General features: G+C 34.5%; 1 protein-coding gene across 15 annotated transcripts in view; it reads left to right on the top strand.

The window, feature by feature from the left end:
* The window catches only part of Eya4 (EYA transcriptional coactivator and phosphatase 4), a 289,205-nt gene that overhangs the window by 227,892 nt on the left and 42,444 nt on the right, over positions 1 to 18,869 (top strand). For 8 of the 15 annotated variants that reach the window (XM_074074293.1, XM_074074278.1, XM_074074266.1 and 5 more), the window contains 6 exons: positions 4,170 to 4,262; positions 8,961 to 9,027; positions 10,148 to 10,290; positions 10,428 to 10,571; positions 12,668 to 12,747; positions 17,164 to 17,344. In XM_074074293.1, coding sequence (XP_073930394.1) covers positions 4,170 to 4,262; positions 8,961 to 9,027; positions 10,148 to 10,290; positions 10,428 to 10,571; positions 12,668 to 12,747; positions 17,164 to 17,344 — 708 coding nt within the window. The remainder of the gene's footprint in view (positions 1 to 4,169; positions 4,263 to 8,960; positions 9,028 to 10,147; positions 10,291 to 10,427; positions 10,572 to 12,667; positions 12,748 to 17,163; positions 17,345 to 18,869) is intronic. The other 7 variants (XM_020165419.2, XM_074074341.1, XM_074074321.1 and 4 more) reach the window with 4 other exon arrangements.

Below are 18,869 nucleotides of genomic sequence, written 5' to 3'. Positions count from 1 at the left end.
AACATTGCCAGTTGTATGCAGTTTCTTCCAGATACAGGTAATTCAAGATTCTAAACTGCTTAATGATGCCAGGAGTCCTATAACTATTTTTCACACACAAAAATACTTAGATCTACTGGGAATGTTTAGGATAGTTGTCTACAGGAGTGAATTTTCACTTTCTCACTTAATTAAAACATATCAAGTTCCTATCATATCCCAGGCTTGGTGCTAGGAAATGGGAAACTACTGAACTAAATAATATGTGCTGGCCATTCAGAGAGCAAACATCAAGCAAAGGGAAATAAGCATGGAAACAACGAGTGCCATGAGTGTTCCTGGTGGGCCACAGCAGAAAAGGGAAATGTTTGATTCCACCTGGAGATTTCTAAGAAAAGACTTCAAAAACAAGTTTGGGAAAATGAAAAATCAGATATTCTGATCAGCTATATTATGTTTTTAAAGTCTGAAATGGTTGACTCACTTGTGATGAATTTGCTTCTGAATGTTATTTATTTATGCAATAGAGCCACTTACTGTGGCTGTATTCTGTATAGATTTTCTATTTAGAATGAAAGTCATAAATTGCTTCATCAAATTATTTTACAAAATTAAATTCTTTATGCATAGTTAGGAATGACAGACACTCATAGGCAATCTTAGGCTTTTGAGTGAATATATTGATTCAGGCAAACATAAGTCATAGGTTATACTTATTATTAAAACTGGTAGGTGATGTCTATTGCTTCCTGTATTGTCATAAATTGTAACCTTCTTGCTGTAACTCTCCATGAGTCTTTGTAGAAGTTCAGCTGCCAAAAGTCACTGTGTGTGATTTTCATGGTTGAAAAAGCAGTATTCGGAAATGTATAATTATATATATATATATATATATATATATATATGCACATGTACGTATATATATATATTTGTAAGTAAACACCAGTTTAAGGATAGATTTCTGATGACAAAATGCAAAATATAAATTTCTTGGATCATCTTTCAAGGATGAAGCCTGACATTTCAACAAATGAACAAACATGAGCCTTGAGTTAAGATACTAAAGTGGAACTTCTCCAAAAAACAATACTATACAATGTTGAAACTAAGTTCTAAAGTTCTAAAGAAACTAGATAAAATTTGCTTTGAAAATATGTGTATGGGGAGTGAGATGAAGGTTGAGATGTGAAGAGAATGATTTAGTAGCCATAACTAAACCCTGACAATAATCACACAGGATCTAAATTTAGTCCCCAGGTATCAAGTATTCTGAAAGCTAAGAAATGGAAAATCTGATCATCTTCATATGTATTTGTATAGATACTCTACCATTTTGCTGTATGAAAAGCACCCAGGGATCTGACAATGCAAGCATTTCTTAACATAATAGTTTTATACAATGTGCTATGTAATTTTATCCCACTTTTAGGGAAATGAACCATGACTCACTTTTATTTTGAGCATGTAGAAGAATTAAAGCCTCAAAACTCTTTCTATATAACACAGGTCATTAAACTATAATTGTTTCTTTTGAAATAAAAACATTTCATTTTGTGAGTTAGAATTTTGTTGAAAAAAAATTCAGTGATTTTCTCCTATACAGGGCTTTTGTTTCTATTTTATGGTGTGTAATGATTTTGGATACTATTCTGAAACTAAGTAAAAAGCTCTGTTTAAACTTTGTTCACTTAAGACAAACAAGATATGGTTTAAAAATATATTTGAATATTTCATCAAATATAATTGTAATGAAAGATGTTACCAATGTAATGAATGAGATCAAAAACTTTCTCTCTCTCTCTCTCTTTTCTTCTTTCTCCTTTTCACTTCCTGAAACTTCGAACTGAGGAAATTATAATAAAAACCAATACTGTTTGTAAGGAGTGAAGTTCTGAAGTTGGAATTAAAATAGCAAAACTAATCTTCATGTCTGGCTTCTAGACCAGTTTTGTCAGGTTCAGTTCATTGTGCCCTCCCCAATTCACAAGTGAAGTATATTGTTAATAGTATAATAAGCCTTTATTGCAAATATTACTTATAGCTATGGACATGTTTAAACAGGAAAATACCCATCATTAGAATTTGGGAGTTCTAAGAAACTGTCTCTTTTTAGTTTTACTGAAGACTTTAGACTATACTTTTAGTCATAAATGTTGGAAGTAAAATGTAGACATTGCCTCATAGAGGGTACCTTTACCTCCATCCAGATCATTATCTGGGTTATCTTTATACAGATGGAAGGAATTCTTGATTAATTGGTACTGCCTAAGAGATAATATGGTTCAGAGACTGGATTCTGCAAGTAACCGCCTGATCTCAAATTCTAGCTCATATTAGCAATGTGGTTATGAGGAAGTGACTGAACCTTTTTGTTCCTCAGTTTCCTATTTGAAAACTGAAGCTGATAGTATTACAACTGGTGGGGGAGAGCGAATGAATCTGTGTCTGTAGAGCACTGGAAGAGGGCTTAGGATTTATCATACTCTATGTATGTCCTGTTATCCACTTTCAAACTTGCTACTTCCTGTCTTTCAAGAGCCACCGTCAGGACATACACCTTTTTCATAGCTGAAGGCAGCCTGGTATGGTGCAAAGATCATGGATGTTAAAGCCAAAGACCTGAGTTCAGATCTTACTTCTAACATTTTCTGAACCGGAATTTACACAGACTCCAGACTGCAGTTTCCTTGTGTATAAAATATGGTGATTTGTACCTATCAGGTTTGTTTTGGGATTAGGTAAATTCACATGGACTAGCACATAGCAAATTCAGAATAAATAGTTTATAATAGTAAATGATTTTCATAGTGGTATATATTGTTATTGACAGAATATAATTGTAATGTGAATGATTTTGCAAATTGCTACTGAAAGTAGCAACCATCAATTCATTATTTGTCATTATACAAATAATTAGACTCTGCTCAGATTATTGTTACTACTGAAAAATAGGTCAACCTTGAGTTTCTCTTCTGTTAGGACAAGTAATTCAAGTGCTTTTTGTTTTTACCTTCTCTTTCCAAGCTTTATAGTTCTCTGAATCTTCCAGCAAATCATGTCATTATTAAGTTGTGATATTAAATTATCCCTGAGCTTGCTGAGGGTCTGGTTAATTTCATTCATGTGGAAAGAGCATAGTCATTACTGCATGTTTCTCCATTAATTAATTGCTTTTCTAACAGAGTAACATTCCTGACTTGCTTGGTTGATGGGTACTTAGGACCCCACTATTCTTTTTTGGCATACTTATTCATGGTTAGCAAGTATTCAGGTTTCTCCTTTATAGTTTCCTGCTTGCTTCTAAGTTATTTAACTGCACCATTCTACTTAAGACCAGGAAACACAGGCGGTGTTAAGTACAAAATAATTTAGTTTATTCCCTTACTGCTGTGATATATGTAGTAGAACTTTGCCAACAAAGGGAAAATATGGTGTGACCAAATGGGTAAAGGCTTTATCACAGTCCCACTGTTGCATCTAATAATGACTGTAATGTGTGCCAGGCTGTTCTTTGCCAAGTAAGGATTTTGCCAAAATACACTATCTCTAGTAGAAATTACATATTACGAGACCTTTAAACAACATACTTGCTGCTATAGAAGTCATCTCTGACTCTATGTCTATCTCTATAATATTAAAATAATTTTATCATTAAAATAAAAAGCCCAACACTTTAAAGCTTCTTGGTTTTTCTTAAAGCAAAAAAATTTTTCAGTGTCTTATTTTTCACCCATCATGTGAATAAGCTCATGGTTTCTGTATTTGCATATGCTCTGTTTTTTTTTTTTTAAATAATATCTTCTGGGAAGATAAAATATAAAGGAGTAAATCCCTTTGTATAATTTGGATTAAATTTGGTGAAGACAGACTGATGATTCCTTTTTCTGTCTGTCGATTACATCAGAGTGTACTTAAGTGAGTTAAAATGAAAATATAAATACTGCCGTTTCACTCTTTAAGGTTGACTGCCTTTAAAAGCCAGACTCAGAGAACTAGCTTAGCCAGAGGATTTTGGGATAAATCCTCTATAAATGCATGCCCATTTAGAAACTAAATTAACACAACTTTCCTCATGGACTTCTCAAGTTTTCTCTTGCATGCCCATAGTAACTAGAAAAATCACTAGTGGAAGAGTCTGGGTCTTCAAAAATTTAGAAGTAAAACTCACATGTACTTATTCTTCTACATAGTGTCTCTTCTTGCAGTCAAAACAGAGCCCTTGAACAGCAGTGAAACCACAACCACGACTGGAGATGGAGCGCTTGACACTTTTACTGGGTCAGGTAAAGCCTTTAGCTCATGCCTCATTACGTACGCACTGGGGTCCGTGCCCATTCTCCCCCTTGGGAACAGCAGCACAAACATCAAAACCATTAGAATTTTGACCTTGATAAACCTAGCATTAAACTCACTGTTTTGGAGAACTAATTGTCCTAAAATTACGTATTTTTAGAAATGATATTTGGAATCATTCTACTGAATTTTCAGTTGACAATGGAACAAACTCATGACTTTCTCATTAAAGATAAGCAGAACTGGCTTCCTTTATACAGTGCTTAATTAATTTCATCATTACACCATAATAGCAGAATTTGTTCCTTCAGCTTGCCCACTTAAATTACATTAAAAACTGCTTTCTGCCCACCATTCTAGATGTAAAACTATCCATTTGATTCCTTCTAAATAACCTTGTTTCCTCCCTGGGTTTAAGAAAGTCCTCCTGTGTTAGCAGCTGAGTGACAAGTATTAAAGGTTAATGGGCTTCAGGAGAACACATGCTGATTGCATTAGAACCCAGCCTCTGAGAGCAGTCCTGTCTTCAAAGAGAACAGTACCGGTGTCTTTAAACATCAGTCCTTTTAAAATGTAAATCTCTGATAACTCCCAGCTGGGCACAAAGGACACAAATTAAGTTCACTTAGTTAAAGACTTCTTTTTAAGTTACAATATTTTGTTTGGCTTATCATCTGGTAAAAGGATTTTTTAACATGAGAAGGAATGTGTATACTAGAAAGATTGACATTAAGTCTAGAAAAGCATTCATGGCAATTAAATTTGGTTCCATTTTTCTGCATTATTATATTTTTACACCTATCCATGTCATCACGTGCAAGGATTTTATGTGGGGATGCTCTATATATAAAGAGGGGGTATAACTTTGAGCATTTGTCATTGTAGCAAATATTTTATTTTTGTGGACGTAGATGATGCAGTTGTATATTTCACACCAATTGGAAGTGATTGCCATACGTTCAATAAATATTAGTACCCCAAACAGAAATAAATGACAGTACTTCAGCTTTGCATAGACTCCATGTGCTAACCCATGTCCTTTCTAGCAATTCACCTGCCTCCCAGAACATCAACACTTACCAATTTACCTGTTATTCTGTATCACTCACCATAACTCTTGCAAACTTTCTGCAGAGTAAGTGTATATGAGTTTTCAGGAAAGGAATGGAATTACTAAGTACTTACTATCATACTTTTAAAGTATACAAGTTCATTGAAAGCTGAATAAGAAACTGCAGAATGTTAGCTCTGGATGAATTTCAGAGCTCTGTGATCCACTTTACAGATGAGAATAGTGAGAAACTCAGAGACGTCAGAGCTGGTTATTGCTAAACAGTCAAGCCCTCATAGCTATGCTGGGCATGGTGGCTTGTACCTATAACCCCAGCTACTACAGAGGCACAGATTGGAAGGATTGTGGTTCACGGCCAGCTCAGCCAAGACACTATCTCAAAGAACAAGCTGGAGGATTGCCTTCAATCCCAGCTAAAGGTGAGGCACAGGTAGGAGAATTGTGGTCTGAGACAGACCCCAGGTAAAAAAAAAAAAAAAACCTGACACCCTATCTGAAAGAAGAAAAAAACTAAAGAAAATTAGGGCTGGGGCATGGCTCAAGTGGTAAAGTTCTTGACTACCTAGCATGAGGCCCTGAGTTCAAAACCACAGTACCATCAAAAAAGAAAAAGACCTCACAGTTGGTGAGTGGTGGTAAATGGGTCTTAGAGCTCTATGCTGATAAGGATCCTTTCTTTAATACTCCACTGGAAATACTGGGAATGGAAAGATGCAAAATTAAATAGGTCTAAACAAGTGTTCCTGTTTGAAATCCACTTGTGTTATCTTTATAGATATTTTCCCACTTTCCTTTCTAAGAACATACTAGGGCTGTGCAGTCCTATGCAGTTCAGTGAAGGAGTTACTTGCCACATGTGACTAAATTTAAGTTAATTAAAATTTAGTAAAATAAAAATTTTGCTTCTGTTCACAGTAGGCACATTCCAAGTGTTTGCTGCCTGTCACTTGGTTAGTGGCTACCATGTTGGACATTGCAGATATGGAATGTGTCCAACACCAGGAAAAACTCTGTCTGACATCTATGATCTAGGGCAGGGATCCCCCAGCAGCACTATTAAAAACAGGCTAATTTTTCATTCTGAGGGAGATGTGCTACATGTTGTAAAATTCTCAGCAGTGTCCTGCACCTACCTCAAATGCCAGGACTATCCCCCAGTAGTAGCACCCCAAAATATCTCCAGGCAGGCAAAATTCCCCCACCCCCACATTTCTCCATTGAGAGTCACTGATCTAAAGTATCAGAAGAACAAAACTCTAAAATTGTTTGACACCATACTCAGAGAAACTGATAATGGGCATGAAATTTTCTTGAATTAAGTTTGAGGACACTTTGAAAATAATCAGTTCTGCTTACTTTTATCGGCAGAAATGATGGATCATAATGAATTGAGTGCTTTCAGTAATGCCAACAATTAATTAACTCACAATGGGGAAAAAATGGTCTTCCAAATTTGTGCGTGATTTCCCACACATCTTCCTGGAGTTGAGGTTGCCTTTGTAGGAATAAGTTTACTTTGATCAACATAATCACAACTCACTTCAATCCAGTTTTGCTGTTGTTTTCAATTATCTGCAAATTTTTTAGGGTAAGTTTTAGTGAAGAAACATGGGCTCTCCAAATTTTGTTTCTTCTGTGACCATCTTTGTTCGCAAACCAAAGGTTTTGTCTTCTATTTAGAAAATGAACATACAGACATATGAAATGTCAGCAAGTCACTGGGTGTTATGATGCATTTTCCTAATGTTGTTAGATTTATTCGTGAGAGTAGATAACATCCTATATTTCAAAACTGTGTTCATGTCTACATTTTTTCTGAGATACAGAATTTTGCTCCTTATCTTACTTATGAAAGCTGCTGTAAGTTGCTGTTTCTTTTTCATTATTCAATGTCTTTTTTGGGAAAGCCTTTTATTTTTTAATGTGGAGAATTACTGATTAGTATGTATAGTCTAAATCTTAACTGTACTAAGATGAAGTTAAATTTAAAAAAACAAAGCAACCTGAAATTATGCCTCACTTAATTGTATTTCTGCTAAACAAAATATTCACTATGATGAATTACTAAATTAGACTGAATTTCCTGTGGAATAACACTACTATTATGTAATATACATTTGGCACCCATGGGGTATGGGACAGAGTCTGTTCTCATTAAATGGCTTTGAAAGTATTAAATATTCTTTTAAGTTCTAAAGAAATTAATTAGAAAATTAATGATTCATCAGTCAACTTATTTCAAACTACATAAAACAAATTTACTTAAATCTTGGTTCTCAAAAATGTTTAGGACACATGCCTGTAGCCCTATTTGATGATTTTTAAAAATGATTCATAATATTTGAAAAAATATGCTTACTAAACTATTACTTTTAAAACTAAACTGTGCTCCCCATACTCTGATCTTACAGGCAAAATAGCATTTTAAACACATTAAATTCTGCATGTTTGTGAAGCAATAGATCACAAGGTACTTAATAGCATTTGGATATAGAAATATATCATATTTCATTAAATAGTTAGCAACCTAAACCTATTTGTCACTTTTTACAATTCTAAAAGTTTAGCTCCAGAATTATTATGAACAACTTAGAAAGGGCATAGCACTTTGATGTATAACTATGATTGATTAGACTAAACTAATTCCAGCACTGCATTGTATACTACTTTAATCTTTTTGAAAAGTGAATGAACAGCAGATGGCCAAATAAAGACACTCTGTGTGCTTGCCCAGTATGGATCGGCTCTAAGGGGCCTGGCTCCACACTTTAGAGTCCATATATTTGCAATACATCTGTCTTAGTCAAGGCAGATGGTTAAAGGCAAGGGAAACTTCCAAACTCTTGGATATATTCCAGTTTGGGATACATATTTGGATGAAATGTTAAAAAAACCTGACTTTCACTTTTAAGTTCTCAGAAATGTAGTATCTCTGATAGTTCAAAATACACTTGTAAATACAAGTGCTAATATATTTGATGATGCTTAAAAAATAAAGTATTGTGTTATCACTCATTCTTTCTATGCATATTCTAGATATTGCTAGAATATTTTTGGACTCTGCATTTTAACCGCTCATCTGATTGGTGAAATGAAAGGAAATAGAATACAATATGCATTTTAACCACTCATCTGATTGGTGAAATGAAAGGAAATAGAATACAATAGCATTTTACAATTAGGGAATGAATTTTCTTAGTATTTATTGTATTTTAATTAGGATAAATATGGAGCCAATATATTGCTGTCATATTTGGAGTTTAACATGTAAAGTTTGCAAATTTTAAAACATCACTTTTATATCATGACAGTTTTATTGTACTATAAAATATTTACTCATATAAAATATATAAATGTTACTAACTTGAGAAAATGGAAGAGTGATAGAATGATTTGTGAGAGGAATGTTTGTTTCATGGTCTTATAACAAGACTTGAAACAATTTAATTTGAAGAGAGTGTTTAGGCAGCTGCTCATTTTCAGAAAATGAGTTTTAGAGAGTGAATGATTTTGGAAACATGCATAGAGCATGGCAGTTTCTTTAAATTGGTTATATTCACTCTAGTGCAGTGCATTTATGAAGCCATTTCTGTGTTCTGCTGTTTGTGTCTTACAGTAGTAACAAGCAGTGGTTACAGCCCCAGGTCAGCGCACCAGTATTCCCCACAACTGTATCCTTCCAAGTAAGTGCTCAGCACATTGTTTTGTTAGAGCAGTGTTCTGAAGTTATGTTCATTTGTCTGCATTCACATAATATAATAACTTCAAATTGACAACTTATGTATGTAAAACCATTACAGGTAGACAGTTGATAGATACTCGAATAGATTAAAGAAAAGGGTAAATATCTTATATAAATTAGAGGTAGAGACATCACTGTTATCAAGATAATTTCTTTTGCTCCTGATATTTACATACTTTGAGTAAAACACTAGACTCAAACCAGAATATACTATTTTTATAAACATTCAAAGCACTGACTAGCTTAAGGAAAGTATAAAGAGATCACATTTTATACAAACATCAGCACTTCGTAATTCATTCCATAGTTGAAATACATTATTGGAGAATAAGTTTCACTATTTTCATAATGAATTCCCTCACCTTATTGAGGATGTTGGTAGATATTTCAACTATATTGGGACTATATCTGAATTTGTTTGGGATCAGCCAGATCTGCTGAGATACTGGATTCTGATACACTTAAAATATCATGTGTGTGATCTTGCTACATTCAGAATACCCTTAAGTATATTGGGAATTTTCTATAAAATGTGAAAAAATTCCCAATGAAAGGAATGGCATTCCATTTCTTTTCAGGAATACTCCTCCGTTATTTTCTTTTTAAGATTTCCAATTTGGGATAGTGAATTCCTGGAAGAGCTTTTAAGTCAAATTGTGTAGTCACTGCACTCATGGTGAGTGTAGATATGCTTCAAGCATATTATCTAACTGGCCTATGGTCCATTTTCCTCATCCACATATTAACTAGAGTACTGTCTCAAATATAAACAAGAATAATAGACCTGGGAGAAACTTTAGATGCCACATCTAAACCAAATTTCTCATTTTATAAGAGAGATATAGTCATAAGGAATTTTATTCATCAAAGATCATCAGACTAGTTTGTAGCAGAGCCTGGGTTCCTACATTCGAACTCTTTCTTTCCTATCTTGTTAAAATTATATTGTGGGTAAAGAGGAGGATTACTTCCTGGATTTTGTAGGGTTTCACTGAATCTAAACTGTCTGAATTTATATACAGTCTTTGTTGCCACAGTAATGCTATTTTTCTGATATTTAGGCCCTATCCACACATTCTTTCTACACCAGCAGCTCAAACAATGTCTGCCTATGCAGGCCAGACTCAGTATTCAGGGATGCAGCAGCCAGCCGTCTACACAGCCTATTCACAGACAGGACAGCCCTACAGCCTGCCCACTTATGGTATGTCTTCAATCTTCCTCTTTGTTTTTAAGCAGATAATCCTGCTGAGGAGTAGCTTTTCATTCTAATATAAGTTATAGGCCAGAAGGAAGATCATCTTACTAATTAAATGGTTTGCATATGCATTTTCCTAACAGATTTGGGTGTGATGTTGCCAGCCATCAAGACAGAGAGTGGACTTTCCCAAACTCAGTCCCCATTACAGAGTGGCTGCCTAAGTTACAGCCCGGGGTTTTCCACCCCTCAGCCAGGTCAGACACCTTACTCTTACCAAATGCCAGGTAAGTGGCCTCATGTGAACCATGTTGCATAAGAGCAAGTTCTTTGAATGAGACTGCTTGACTTGAGACTTGGAAATATCCGCTCATGAAGACAGTTTCAAGTTTTACCATGACAGCAATTTCTTAACACAGCTAGAAAGAAACATGATAAAAGTAGTTGAATACACATCGAGAAAAATGACTCCTACCAACTGTGAGTACTTAAGTTGAAGCTGCATAACACAGGTAGGAAACCAAGTCCAACCCAAGCAGATCCACCAGGTCAAGTGGTCACACTATTGGTGATTTAAAAGATTCATAGCAGAAACCAGCATTTTCTTTTCAGTGTTGTTTAAAAATGTAATGCTCTTTTGATTGTATTTAAAAATGAATTAGCAGTTTTTAAGTTTTGAGTGATTGAAGATTTTTTGTTATTCCTCTGTTTTTTGTTCATTCTTCCATTGATATCATATTTCTCAATAGGACTATTTGTATAATTTATCATATTCCCATATCCTTAATTTAGGATCATTTAAATTTTTTTCTCATTTTTGACACCCATTAAAAATTATGTTTGATCTTTATGTAAGAGTTGCAGAAGGCGATTTAGGTGCATGGTAAAATCATTAAGAAGTGGCTTTTATCTGTCATTTTGTCTATATTGTTAGTCATAAATTTGGGGTTCTATTAACATATTTGAACCAAATGATATTGATATTTTAGTCAATTGGCTAAAACGAAATACTTACTTAGACATTTTTGGCTGTAATGGCAGGTATCTTTTTACCTAGAATATAAGTTGAAACCTATTTGCATGCATACTATAGCTATAATGAACCACACAACTTCAGTGAAGGAGAACATAAAGACATTTTTATTCTTTTACCCAAATACTTTCATTTTGGCTTTTCTGGGTCAAGTCAGTTGTGCCAACTACATAATACATTGCCATTCAAAACAAGAGGAGGGTGGAGAAATGACCCAAACAATGTATGCACATGTGAATAAATAAACAAACAAATAAATAAATAAAAACAAGAGGATGAAACAGGTAATCAGTGGCCTTTCATTTTATCCCTTGACAAGTAGAATACTTAAGATATACCTAAAAAGAAAAAAGTGGTACTTGATACTTGTTTTTCCCCCAGTTAAAAAACTAATTAAATAAATGTCAGGCATTGTAGTTAAGTTTTACACCTTCACAACTTAGATTCTTACAGTGTGAACAGTTCTTCCTTGGGTCTGAACCCTAATTCACACCTCTTGTTCTGAGGAGTAGACAGAAAAGAGCAAAAATGAATTAGCTACAAGCATTAGTGTTCATTTCCTAACTAATAACCCCATCCAAATGCTTAACTCCAAATGTAGTGGGTACAATTTGAAAGTTCCAGAAGTTTCTTGAAAGTAATGTCAGGCTGTATTATGTTTTACTTCTTGAGTTCCCTACACTGCTCAACACTCCACTCTGGAATATTAGCTTCAGCCCTGTGAAGACTGTTTCCCTGTGCTCCTGTTTCCTTAGGAAAGGTTTTACTCGCTGTTTAGAGAGGCTGAGATATAAGTGCATATTCTTATAAATGTCTCAAAGTCAAACTACATTGCCTCACAACAAAATTCAAATATTGTTTCTTTCACTGACTTTTGCCAAGTGAAATTTTTTATCCTTTTACAAGGAAAATTTGTTTTGCCTATATGGAAATTTTATTTATTGACATTACATATATTTATGGGGTACCTTGTAATGTTTTGATGCATGTATACATTGTATGATGTTGAAATCAGAGTAAATATAGCCAGGATTTCTTTGTTGTGGAAACACTCAAAATCCTTTCTTCTAGCATTCTGGAAATTACATTATCATCAGTAGTCAACCTATTGTGCAGTACCACATCAGAACTTATTTCTCCTATTGAACTATTATGTAGTACCTGTTGGCTATCCTTTCCTTACCCTTCTATACCCACTATTCACCCCAGACTGTGGTAAACACTAGTCTACTCTCAGCTTCTACGAGATCAACTATTTAGATTTTACATATGAGTGAGAGTTGTGCAGTATTTGTCTTTCTGTCCCTGGCTTATTTCACTTTTAAAGTGCAATTTGTTCTTTACCTCTAGGTTCTAGTTTTGCACCATCATCTACTATCTATGCAAATAACTCGGTTTCCAATTCAACGAATTTCAGTGGTTCACAACAGGTAGTAATTTTTGTATTTACACTTTTTGTATTTATGCAGTATGTCTATAGATTTTTGAAGAGTACCTTCAAGACGCTTTCCATGTGTACATTTTCCCAAAATAAGGTTTCTTTATTTAAAATTAAGTTGTCAGTTCAGGATAGTAAAAAGTTACCTTTCTAGAATGCTTAGGATACTTGTTCCTTGGCATCTTAGATTTGTTGGTTGTTAAACATGAAAGCATCAGTGGTTTTAATCATTTGGCAAAATTGTTGATTATAACACATTCCTGTTAAACTATAATAAACACAGTTTTATGCATTGGTTACTAAATGTGATGCCCCCAGAACTGCCATGGCTTTTAATTTTTTTATTTAATTTTTATTTTATTCTATGATTTCTTTTAATAAATGTTTGATTGCCACTTTCCTAGCTGTGCTTTTTTGCCTTGCTCACTGGGCCTGCCTCCAGTAGTCCCTAGTCCTCCTCCTAGTTATGTTTTTTTATTTCTCCCTGAGTTTTAAAATCAGCATGTGAGATTTGTGTGGAGCAAGAATGAATGTTTCTGAATGAATAGCCTGGCACAGAGATGAATTCCTGATGTATGTTGATACTTCAGAATCTTTTGTCCTTATTTCCTGATTTTCAACCATTGCAGAGTAGTTGAGAATGAAAGGAAGTTGATTTCTGAATAGACAATACAATATTTTATTTTAATGTAATTTCTGACACATATATATTTAAAATTAATATTGGTGGTACTGGGGTTTGAAGTCAGGGTCTTTCACTTGCCTAGCCTCTTGAGGAATACCCCAGTCTTTTCCCTTTAGTTTATTTTTTCAAGTAGGGTCTAACACTCATTCCCTGGAGCTGTCCTCAGACTGCAATCATCCCACCTCTTCTTCTCACATAGTTGGAATTACAAGCCTGTGCCACCATGCCTGGTCTATACATTTTAAAATGTAAGTTATCACACAAGTGCTTGCTCGTTGCCTATATTGAAGGAATTCTATTGATTGCCTTCTTTTAGTTTTATTAACATAAACAAAGGCCAAAAGGAAGTTTTCATTATGAAAACATTGAGAAACAAAAATATTTCAATAGGATTAAACTGTGTAATTTGACACTAGTTGGCAAAATTATACCTTAAAAGGTGAAAGATTTATGAGATTTGAAAGAGAAACCAGAGTAATGGTGTCTTACATTGATAAATCAGAGCCACTATACATATTTTATTTAAAAAGTTGAGTTGGGCTTGGTGGTACACAGCCATAATCCCAGCACTCAAGAGGCTAAGACAGGAGAATCTTAGAGTTTGAGGCCAGTCTGAGCTACATAGCAAGACCCTGACTCAAAAAAATGGGAATTTTTGATAGCTTTATTACATTAATTTATTTACTGATATAGCAAGCATTTATTAAGCACTTGCTGTACATTAAATTCTTGACTAGGCATTGAAGATTCCAAAATAGTAAGTCTTTGTTTCTAGCTCTCTTGAAGGGCCCAGTATTCCTGAAGAAATGGACATGAAACAACATGCACAGAGAATAGAATCTAATGACTATAATGATAAAAATATAACTTGGGCAGAAGGGTAGTGTAGACAAAAGACTACTCCACTATACTTGAGTGGATTTAAGAGAACTTGCATAAAGAAGAAAATCTGTTTACAAAGTTTGAATCATAAAACAGATCTAATTATGTCAGAGGATTTAAATGTGGTGCATCTGGTATAAAATCTAATTTACATACCAGGTTATGCTTTTAGCAAATACTGAGTGTCTAATAAGAATTAGGAATTGTACTCTTAGGGGCATGTGGATGGTAGCAGGGCTGGATGGAACCACATTCCTGCTTCATGTCACTTAACAGCCTATAGTGAGAAGCAGACAATAAACCAATGAACATACAAACAATTACATACAAAATTTAAAAGTGTGAAGGAAGAGAGTAAGATCCTATTAAAAATCCTAATAGAAGTCTAATTTTTCTAATTTTGAAACCAGATGTAGGCCATGACTTCTAAGATTAGGTAGTACTGGGGCATGAGTATGACATGCAAGTGTCAGCCCTTCAAGGTGTGGAAGATTCAATAGAGGCTAGAGCTCAATTAGTGCACAGGGGGAAAGTGGAGAAACACTGTTGGAGAAGCACATTGCACCTGTTCATGCTGTGGATTCAAATAAGGCATTTAGATCCTATACCAAGTGAAATGGGAAGCTATTGAAGGATTATGAGCAGGAAAATAACATCGTGTAATCACAATTTGAAAATATCACTCCGGCTTCAGGTTCTTTGGAGAAAGCCAAAAATGGAAACTAGGAGGCAAATTATAAAACAAGTACGTTGTCTGCAATGAGAAATGGAGGTAGCTTAGATAAAGGTGACAAGAGTGAAAATGAAGAGAAGGGGACATCTTGTAGATATGTTGGAGTACAAATGACATCATATTCCCCAGAGGCTGATGGGAGACCTTTCCAATGGGTAACTCCTTTTCCCACTTAGGGCATTGTCAGGCTAACAGAGCTTCAGCACACAGATGCTGGAGTTAGACTCAACAAGTTCCAATTCCAATTTGGAATCTTACTAGCTAAATGATCATTTGGGTGCAAATCACTTAGAAATTCTGTACCTTAGTCCTTTTTGTTGTAAAATGGAAGCATAATAATACTACATAGAAGTTTTTGAAGGTTAAAAGAGCAAGGCTGTTTACCCTTAAAACAGTTCCTTAATACAAAATCAGCACCATGCAAGTTGTTTGCTATTAGAAAGATGTGGTTTTAAGAATTTTGTTTAAATATCAATGAGTTTTTTTTTTCTTTAGCTCACAAGTAATGGTGGGGAGTTTCAGATCCTGAAATTAAGACTGTTAGAATTTTAGTTTTCTTTCATATTACTTAATCCCTTCTGATAATACACAGTTACATACAGAGAACCCTCTGGTTTTTTTGGAAACCACATCAAACAAAGATCTTTGTTCCCTTCAGAACTTGTCACAACAGGGGATTTTAATCATGACCAAGGATTTGTCATCACTGATAACATTTTGGGCTAAAACATATAAATATATTAAACACTATTTATCACAACAAATCCTTACTCATCATCTTAATATGTAAAGGCTTTTGAGGGATCATCTTATCATTTGAAAGTTCTTAAGATTTATTAATAAAAAGCAGATCAGGTTTTTAATTAATACTTAAGTTGATGTTCAAAGGGGTGTCTCAGTGTATGCCTTCTGTGGGTGTGCTTTACTTTGGTCCATTCAGCCCCTTTCATTACTCTCCTTTTACCTCCCACCCCCCATTTTTCAAAAGCTTTCAGTACATATCCTATATCCTCTACCTTTATGTTATTTTATGCGATATTACTGATGTTCTATCATTCTCTTTTCCTTTTCCTCTTTCCCCGAGTTCCATAGAGTACTTCCACTGTTACAGACATGTTCTACATCTGAGTTTGTATGTGATCATGTTTGTTTTTGTGTATATGTTTATCTTTGGATCTATAGGTAGAGTGGGTAAGGGGGTACTATTGGAAGCAGGGAAGGTGAATGAAGGAGATTAAGGTGATGATATATGGTTGATGGACTTCATACACCTATATGAAAGAGAACTAAGAAACCTCTTACAACTAAGTGGTGTGGGGAGGGGGCTGAGGGGGAGATATGATGGGGGCAATGTAACTAATGTACAATATAAGTCTAATCAAAATTGTCACTGCAAATAATCCCCCCATATAATGAATATATCTTAATAAAAACATGTAAAAAATAGTTTCTAGGTTTAAAAAAAAGTAGGTCAGGGAAGTTGATCCAATGCTTTCATTTTTGTCTGCAACAAAGGAAGAAAACTAAATATCTGAAAGCCTCATAGAAGTCTTTAAGTCAAGCCTCAGGGAGCATGTAGATTGTGAAAGGCTGGTAATCTGCATTTATTTGCTCTATACCTCTTGCCAAGAAAGGTAGCCTAGAAAGGAAATGGTTTTAAAAAAATGCACACTGATGTCCCTGTGGAAGTTGTTAGGGGCGGCCACAACTCTTCCTATCTGACAGTATTAGGAGTTGTATCACAACTGATTTTCTGAACATGAACCAATTCCATCTCTTCCTCTGCTCTTCCAGTAGATGGATCCTAATGACATAAATCCTTGGATTGGCAATTATGGGGAACAAAATGAAACACATGCAACCTTTAGTCAGGTTAAAATTTGTGTACTTGACACGATTTACAAAGGTAATTGGGGGATCCATTACTATGTGCTTATAGAAGATGCCCATAAAATAGTCTCACCCATTAGAATAACTCAAAGCTGTAGACAAAAAGACAAATAGAACCAAAGACTGACCTTTAAATTACCACTAATTGTTTTTGTTTGTTTGTATGGAGCATGCTAGGGAATAATTTCTCTTCCAAACATTTCAATTATTTTTTTCAGGATTATCCATCATACACGGCCTTTGGCCAAAACCAGTATGCTCAATATTATTCAGCATCGACGTATGGCGCATATATGACGCCAAACAGCACAGCTGACGGCGCATCCTCAACCTCAACCTACCAGCTCCAGGAGTCTCTCCCAGGACTGACTGGCCAGCCAGGTACAGACCTTCACCCAGGTGAAATACTTGTAAATGCCTTGCAGAACTTAATAACTTGGAGAAAATGAACATTTCAAAACCATGCTTGAAAACGCCCAGATAATTGTGCTGATGTTTAATCTGTGTTAGTCTCTCTGTATAAAATGAGAGTCTCTGGGCATTTCAGAAGCCTTCTTTTAGATACGGAACAGTTAAGAGATTTTAATCTCAGAATGACTCTATGTATAAATATGGATAGGGGTAAATGAACCTTTTTTGCCAGACTCATTCTTTATTTTGTAAAAAACTTGACAAAAATAAAGTTGTAATCTTACCTTCTTTGTGTATGATTGGCAGTACTTCCTTTATGCTGGAGAGCCTTCATAGCTTCTCAGTCCTTTGAGTCATCAGTAGCTCTAGCCAGTCAGCGTTCCTACATTCCTAGGATTTATTGGATCAGTAGTGGGAAGTTTAATATCTCTGACCAGTGCACATTTAAAATCCATTGCATTTTTCCATTATCTAAAATTTTCTGTATTCTTACTAGAATTATACTTTCTCTACATATTTGACACAAGTTTCAAAGTTTAAAAGAAAGCTTAAGAGAGACCAAAATTGCAATAAACTTTTGAGAGAAGTTATCAAGTTGATTGATAATTACAGGGAAAAGTAAAGCAATTAGAACAGACAAAATGATTAAATATGTTATTTGCATGTTTGAAAATATCACAATAAAACCCCTTACTTTGTACAAATAATAGACATTATTTAAAAAAAAAAACAAATTTGACAACTCAGCCTGATTTCAACACTTCCAAAGTACAACAATGAAAACCAAAAATGTACAGTATTGACAAAGGATAAATACCCAGAGTAATGAAACAGAAATCTCCAAAAGTAGACTCATACAAAACAGAAAACTGCTTTTTGATAAAAGTGCAAAGACAATTGAATGGAGAATTAATAGCTTTTCACCAGAATGTGATGGGAAAACTGGATATCTATAGGCAAAAAATTTCATAACTCGTCCAAAATTAATGCAAAATGAATTATAAACTTTCACATAAAACAAAAACTAAAAACTTTAAGAGAAAAACATAAATCTTTTTGACTTTGGGCAAATAAAGATTTTATAGATATGACACTAAAATCGCAATCCATAGAGCAAAGAAAAGATAATTTACATTTCATAAAATTAATAACTTCTTGGACACTGTTGAAAAGACAAGCCACAAATACTTGCAAACATACATCTGATAAAGGCCTTGTAAACCAGAATGCAAAAAGAATTCTCAGAAATCAACATGAAAAATGAAGTTAAGAATTTTTGTTACTATTATTGTGTTCAAATACATTTTTCTGCCCTCATTTGTTTGCAAGACTGAAATAATATCTCTACTTTTTAAAATTCAGCTTTGGAAGAGAAAGAAAATAGAGAAATATGGTCACAACACCATGATTATTTCTAACTGGGCCAATAGGGCCAAGACAATTCAATTTCATTAAAACTGTTTATTGCGTGTCTGTTCGGTCCCAGCACTTTGCTAGGAACTGGTATTTCAGC

This window comes from Castor canadensis, chromosome 1 (assembly GCF_047511655.1).
Source record: "Castor canadensis chromosome 1, mCasCan1.hap1v2, whole genome shotgun sequence".
Lineage (NCBI taxonomy): Eukaryota > Metazoa > Chordata > Mammalia > Rodentia > Castoridae > Castor > Castor canadensis.
The sequence above is the reverse complement of the archived record's forward strand: the minus strand, read 5'-3'. Positions and strand labels throughout refer to the sequence as shown.